Below are 8,048 nucleotides of genomic sequence, written 5' to 3' on the forward strand. Positions count from 1 at the left end.
AAATAACGTAAGAACTTCATTTAGTTACCATAAGCATGGCCTCATTTGCTACTGTTTTGACTTTTGTCTATGATTTGGTTTTATTTGATTCTCTTTATTGCATAAAGGGGACCTCGTTTTATATATTATGGTGATCGAAAATTAACCAAGTCTTTGTTGTGATGACCAAAATACAACAAGTTGGTCCTTGTTGTCCCGTTTGGAATGATTATTTCGATGTATGCATATCGCGTCAAATTATTGGATAAGTCATATATTTGTTTTGAAAGCATTTTCTTATTGGTTAAATCGAAAACCGAACCGTTAAAGACCTAAAACCGATAAACCGAAAACCGATAACAAATATCTTATTGGTTTGGTTATCGGTTTAGCATATTTAAAAACCGAAAACCGATAAACCGAACCAATAATACTTATAACCGAACCGAACCGACCGATACACACCCCTAATGTGCGCAACTCTTTTGCTTTTTGTTTTACTCGGATGTATTGATTTTACTAAATTAATATTATTAATAAAAATAAAGTAATCAATATTTGAATATTGATCGTTATTCATTTTGTTGAAAGATGGGAAAAATATTTATCAATGTGACATGTCATTTATGTTCACGTTGCACTTAACATCACCACATTGATAAAAATTAATGTTTATGTTCACGTTGCACTTAACATCACCACATCCATATTATATTTAATATTATTTTTATTTTCACCGCGATGTTTAAGTGTTTAGTAATAATTTTCATCAGTCATATTTTCTCTGTCCAATAATAGTTGTACATTATTGACTTGACACATACCTTAAAAACAATAAATAATAGGGTAATGCTTTGGAAAATGTATAAGATATTGAATAGTATTTAATAGTAAGAGTAAAATAAACAAAAAATGGTAAATTATCTCTTGATTTTTCAAACTGAATAAATGTAATATTGTTAGACAACCATATTTAGTATAGTGGACAAGTAAAGATGAATACATGGATGATATGACTTTTTTTGGGGATATTGTTGTCCAATTTGGCCTTTTAAATAACATATGGAGTTTAAGTTTCGTACATTATTGGTACATAATTTCTACATCATCAGATCATCCAAATGATATATGTAAACTTCTTTAAATTTATGTGAGATTTATAATTTTAAAAATAAGATACGTTACATGTCATAACAGACAAAAAAATGATATGATCTGACTTATGTTGACAGTGTATATTACTTAAACTCACAATGGAATACAACTTCATTTCCATTTTTTGCTCTTCAAATTCTTAAAATCATACCATTTTGAACCCTTTGATCTTGGAATGACAATATCTCTATGGGAAACTCACAATTTGTCTCAGAGGGATTTGTTGCTACAACTTGGCCTAAACCATCAAAATCACAAGCTTTTACTTCTTGTTTGTTCTTTTGGAAAAATGCATTCATAGCATATGAAACTTTGGAAGCAAAACTTAGTCCATCACATGAAGCTCCTTTTTCCAATTGTGAACAATCTGAAACTTGGCATGCTAAATCATAGTTCTTATTAACCAACTCCACGTTTGATGTGTCCCCATTGAACTTGCACCATCGATTTGGCATTTTCACAATGCCCTTAGCTTGTGTAGGTAACTCGTTGCGACCCTGTAATTAGAGACGATAAAATCAACTCATGAAAATATAACTTGACTCGTCTAAGTGCAGTCTATCAAAAAGTTGGACTAATTTAGGCTAAATATGTGACCAAATTGACTAATGAGACCTTGTTAAAATCTTCCAATAAAAATAGTTTTTGTTCGATATTTTATACATAGCTACAACGAAAAAGAATTTTCTATTATTAGTTTATAAAAAAAAACAAAAAAAAAAAGTTTTGGTAAGGGTTTGGGAATGGATTATGACTCCTTGTCTAACCTATCTCAACCAAGTAACATTTGGATAGGGTTGAACAATAATTCATTTATTGTACAATTCATTTTGACCATTGATTTACTAATTAAACCGACCTTGAATATGGACTTTTGATCCCGCTTACCTCATGGAAAAAACTTCAAGCAGGATTTTTTTATTCACTCTTGACCTTGAAGATTTATCCACATGTCAAGCCGGGATCAAAAGTTTAAGATCAGTCATCTTTAAATGTTATTGAGTGTAATTTCCTGCATTTTGACTAACTCAAATCCGGATAACATTCACTAAGTCACTTTTCACTCATATAATTGAAGTCATGGCGTTTAACTTGTGATATTTGAAATTTTGTCACAATGACCATTTTTCATATACACTATTATTGTTATTGCAATTCAGTTCAAATCGATCATTTGACACTCTTACCTGTAATGAGAAATCAATCTTGTACTTTGGATTGCCATCTGCCTCGTAAATACCCCAATGTCTTTGAAATGTACCAAATACCTTGTGAAATTGATTCTCATCACACAAGCTGTGAAGATATATGTCAAGTGGCCCTGGCTTCATTGGTGTCCCTTTTTTTGATGTTATAAATTTCAATAACCCTTTGTGAAATCTCTCTGCATTTCTAATATTTGCATGTGGATATCCATCTGTAGGCCATCCAATTTGAGCTATCATAATTTTCATATTGCCATATCCTGCTTTTTTTATTGCCCACGCAACAGAATCGATCATTAACTCCACAGCGTTCGTGTATGTAACGTTACCATCTTCAATTTTGAACCCGCTATTATTATCAAAGAACGCAAACTCAATGGTGTAATTCATTACGTCTTTAACGAAATGGATTGGGAACAAGATGAGAAGAAAGGGAGCTCCGGTCCGATTGAACTCCGCTAGTGATTCGATCATTTGTACTTTTATGTCATCGCGAAAGTCTGCCTCCGATGGAAATTTTGTGTGATTCAATACATCCATGCCATGTGCGGTCGTTGTTCTAACGTACCCTAAACCCATCTCATCGAGACTTTCTCGCATGAGTTTTAACACGGGCACCACATTGTAGTTCGTCGCTTTTTTCAAGAATGTATTAGAAAATGGTTCAGACCCAACCGTTAGTTCCCTAAGAAATAAAAAGGACACATATGTCGAAAACATTTTCGACAAGTCAATTTCAGATAGATCCATTTTAGTAGTAGAATTATATAATTCAAATAATAATAATGATTTTAAGAAAAAAAGATGATAAATTACTTACACTATATTTGCACCTTTGTTGATTGGATCCTTGATTCTATCATTTACCCAATTATATGCAAGGTCTTTCCTATTTGCTTGATACATAAATGAATTTCCCATAGTAACACTAACACTAATATTAGTGGCAGAAAATATTTCAATAATATCATATCCTGAAGTCATTAATCTCAATTGTGAAATTTTATTTTGTAAAAGCAAATCAACAACCATAGATGGAACCAATTGTTGTGTTTGTTGCCTTCCCCATGTGATGCCCACAAAACTATTCACTTGTGTTGCCATGACCAAAACCATGAAACATATGCCTATGTTAATTATTAGCCTCATCTTGGGCGATGTCAGAAATTTTAACAAGGAGATTTTGATAGAAAAACCTAAAATGTTACGATTGGGATTTGGACCTGCGATATGAAACAATTCGTGAGTCACATATACCAACTCGTTAAAAGTTATCTTTTTCAAGAATCAATAATTTGTATATATAAAAAAAAGAAAAAATCTTGTGTTTACCTTATTTTTGGAATACAATATGATTTTCTGACGAAAGATTTAAGTTGAATTAGTCCCCTTAGGATGATGTAACTCTGCCATTGATGATACCAAAACAATTTTTGCTAAAAATGTTTGTTTTTCAAAGAAGTTTAACAATTTATTTATATGTAGTTTTATTTTTACCTTAATTCTGCGGCATAATTTACCGCAGAAATTCAATTGAATCCTTTCGGATCATGCAACTAGAATGAATTTCTATGGGTTCTCCTAATTATATTTGAAGATCCCACTAAAGGAGGTTGCTTTTACATGGATAAAAGAGGTTAAATATGAGTTACTAAATTTGAAGATAGAAAAATGTGAAGTCTTTTTTTTTTTTTTTTAGGGGATCAGTTTTGTCATAGAAAAAGGAAAGGAAAAAAATAACGTAATATATGGGGTAGCCCGCTTATTATGGGCATGCATCTAAATATATGTATAAAAAAATATCACAAAAATATCTATATTAATTTGATGTAAATATCTTGTACAAATAATATTTATCAATTAGCATCACTCATTTGTTTCAGTTTAGTTTAGAGCCAGAATCATTATTCAACTTCAATAATTGTTTTATATCATGAGTGGTCATGATATAAATTAAAACATATTGGTAGTTAGCCACATTATTAAAAAAAATAATAAGAATTCAAACAAATTGGTTGAGGTTTATCACTACTAGATCCACTATCAGTCGTCGTAGTTCATATTAATGGAAAAAAATGAAAAGGGAAATCGAAATTTGAATATTCATCGTTATAAAAGTATCCACATATACCTTATATACTATAACCTACGAGTGGGTAAACCAATTCGTAACCCATAACAGAAAGTAATGAGTGTAAAGGTAGAAACAAAGCGGAAGCGACAATTAAATAACAAAGATAGAAGGACAAGCGGAAGCAAACCAATATATATATATATATATATATATAATAAAAGATCCCTTACTGACAGTGGCGGAGCCAAGAATTTCACGAAGGGTGTCCAGAAATTGCACAACAAAAGGTCTTTTTAAAAAGGGAAAAAATTGTTGCTACTTGCTAGTGAACAAAATGTCTTTATAAATAAGGGAAAAAATTGTTGCTAGTGAACAAAAGGTCTTTTAAAAAAAATTGTTGCTAGTGAACAAAATGTCTTTTTAAAAAGAGGTCATTTTAAAAAGGGGAAAAATTGTTGCTAGTGAGCGAAAGGTCTTTTTAAAAAGATTGTTGCTACTTGCTAGTGAGATTCGAACACGCAATCACTAACTCATTCAAGGTGTTTAAAACCAATTAAAAAGGTCTAAACCCACTGAGCTACAACAATCTATTGTGTCAAGGGTGTCCAAAATATGTTATTTAATCACTTCGTATATATATCAATTTAATTGTATATATGATATTTTTTTCCCGACGAAAGGTGTCCAATTAGACACCCTAACTTGCATGTGCCTATGCCCCTACTTATAGAACCTGGAATTCACAAGTACAAAGTTTCTAAAATAATGAGTATGTTACAAAAGTGAACCCAAAATACAAGACTTGTCTCAAAATGCAAAATACAAATAAAGACAGGTAAGTGCAGGATGCCATGTGTTCACCCTTGCCTCCAAGCTAAAGCTCCATCAGGCTCGAATCTCAGCATCGGTAACTGGTGCTTGGACATACATCACGAGACATATGCAAAGTGTAGCGCGCATGAGTACCAAAGCAACATGTACTCAGTAGTGTTATACCCCGGAAACTAGTAAATTAGACTAGAGAGTTCTAGAACTTTTTCTAAGGGTTTTAGAGTTTGATGTGAGGGATAGGATTGTAAAATGACTTCCCAAACTTAGAATGAAGGTTTTAGGGTTTGAACGTCAAGGCACGACTCCCCAAGGACCAACCAAAGGGGTCCTTGAGGAGGACCCCAAAACAGTCCCAAAATCTGCATTTTTTAGTGAGCTACGGATGGAACCTATGGGACGTAGGTCCACCCACGCTCCGTAGCTCTTGCTTGTGGGTCAAGGCTTGAGTTGGCCTGCAACTTCTAGCCACAGTCCAGCACCTACGAGTGTGCAACATGATCCGTGAACCCACCCACGGTCCGTGGGTGGGGGTTTCATAGGGGAGGGTAAATTTTTAAGTTTTAGTTTTTAAGTTAGGAGATTAGGGGTTAATTAGTAATTAGTTAGGGGTTAAGGGAGGTCAGTTAGTTAGTTATTAAAGCACCTATATAAGCCTAATAGACCCCTAAACTAAGTCAATTAGTTCATTCTTCCAAGACCCCAAATTCTCTCTAAATAATTCTCTCTCTAGAAGTGAAGAAGAAGAAGAAGAAGAAGAAGAAGAAGAAGAAGAAGAAGAAGAAGAAGAAGAAGAAGAAGAAGAAGAAGAAGAAGAAGAAGAAGAAGAAGAAGAAGAAGAAGAAGAAGAAGAAGAAGAAGAAGAAGAAGAAGAAGAAGAAGAAGAAGAAGAAGAAGAAGAAGAAGAAGAAGAAGAAGAAGAAGAAGAAGAAGAAGAAGAAGAAGAAGAAGAAGAAGAAGAAGAAGAAGAAGAAGAAGAAGAAGAAGAAGAAGAAGAAGAAGAAAAGGAAGAGGGTCATATTTTCCTCCATTGTTTCAACCTTGGTTAGGGCTTTGAATTTAGGTATGTTAGATTAATCATCTATGGGTTCTTCCACCTATAGAACCCCCTAGGTTTTCCCCTAATTGTGAAGTCAAAACTCAACTCTAGCTAGGGTTTCTTCCTACATTGTGGGTAGTGTTTAGGTATGATTCCAATCTAGTGGATAATACCTAATTATGAATGAATTAGCATTGAATTATGATATTATGATGAATTTATGTGATTTCTATGGTAAACCCTAGTCTAATTGATGAATTTGATATTGTGTGGGTTTATGTCATGAAAGGTGAAATTGAAGAATTAGAATTGATCTTCTAAAATCAATGTCATATGTAGTAGTTGTTCAAGGTTAGGAACATATAGACATAAATTGAACTAGACTTTATTGAATATGAAGGATCATAACTAGTAAAGTTGAATTTGAACCTTTATGATCAATTATGACTAGAATCACCTACTAATGATGGATATGATTAGAACACCTTGAAATCTCGGTATAAAGATGATAGTAAGAAGTAAAGCTTGAGAATAAGGCTTGTAGTTATCAATGTTAGGGATTTGGGGGTAAATTTAATATGATGTGATCTTGTTGTGTATTGTTTTCTCATTTACACACTTAGGCATAAATGTGCTAGAAGATCCAAGGTTCTCTCACATAGAATGATTCTAGGTTGGCTTAATAACCTAAAATCAATCAAAGCTAGTTAATCTAGAATAGCTTGAAGTTGTGACACATGTTCCCTTCATGTATAGCTTGACTTGGTAAGACAAGACCAAGATTGATAGCTTAGGATTGAGGAATCATACTCTCCTAAGGATATCTTAGGATTGAGGAATCATACTCTTCTAAGGGTAGCTTGACTTAGCATTGTAAGATGTATGTCAAAGGTATCTTGAGTTAGGGATAGTCTTGGTAGCCTATAATTGATTATCTATACTCTCCTAAGGGTAACTAGAACTAGCATTGTTAGGATGCCTTCATGTTAGCATGACTTGGTTTGGCCAAGACCATTTCATGGTAGCTTAGGATAGAGGACTTATACTCTCATAAGGGTAGCTTAGGATAGAGGACTTATACTCTACTAAGGGTAGCTTAGGATTGAGAATCATACTCTCATAAGGGTAGCTTGCATTAGCATCATAGTGTGCTTGTAAGGGTAGCATGACTTAGTTGGACTAGGACTACTTCATGGTAGCTAGGATGGAACACTTGTACCCATCCTAGAATAGCTTGGACTTGCATGGTAGTGTGCCTTCCAAGGTAGTTAGTTTAGCATAATATAGTTATATTAGTAAGATGATATCATGGTCTAGCCTATTAGGGGGTTATTCCTTGGTAGCCTTGAATTGAGAAATAAAATCCATTCATGTGTTGTGACTTGCCTTGTACTAAATAGAGAAGTACCTTAAATGACTAATGACAAATAGTAAAAAGGGACTAGTCCCCAACCTGTGAGTATGTATGATAGCCTAAAGTGGTACTTAGTGTGGAAAGTAGTATGAGATGCTATTCATACATTGCACAAATATGTCTTAAAGCTACTTATGAAGTGTTCTCTTATATAGTGTAGACTTAGCTTGGGTTGTTGCTATAGTTGCCTTCTATGATATGATTGACTTAAGGTAATAGTTCCCTTGTCTATATGAAGTAAGATAAGAATGAGACCAAATGAATGGTAAGTACGCATATGGTGACTTCAAGGTTATGCTTAATGTGATGGGTAGTATGGGATGCCTTTCATGCATTGCACAAGTGTGCTTTGAG

The 8,048-nt window shown here is 33.5% G+C and overlaps 1 protein-coding gene across 1 annotated transcript; it reads right to left on the reverse strand.

Annotated features, from left to right (window-relative positions):
- Positions 1-1,226: 1,226 nt before the first annotated feature.
- LOC102580170 (glucan endo-1,3-beta-glucosidase 8-like) lies at positions 1,227-3,344 on the reverse strand. The gene is made up of 3 exons (XM_006346656.1): positions 3,160-3,344; positions 2,322-3,024; positions 1,227-1,631 (listed from the first exon to the last, which is right to left on the reverse strand). Exons 1-3 carry the CDS (start codon positions 3,321-3,323, stop codon positions 1,266-1,268), a joined length of 1,233 nt encoding a protein of 410 aa, XP_006346718.1. The 5' UTR covers positions 3,324-3,344; the 3' UTR covers positions 1,227-1,265.
- Between the last annotated feature and the right edge of the window lie 4,704 nt (positions 3,345-8,048).

Source organism: Solanum tuberosum, unplaced genomic scaffold, assembly GCF_000226075.1.
Source record: "Solanum tuberosum cultivar DM 1-3 516 R44 unplaced genomic scaffold, SolTub_3.0 scf00086, whole genome shotgun sequence".
NCBI classification, from domain to species: domain Eukaryota; kingdom Viridiplantae; phylum Streptophyta; class Magnoliopsida; order Solanales; family Solanaceae; genus Solanum; species Solanum tuberosum.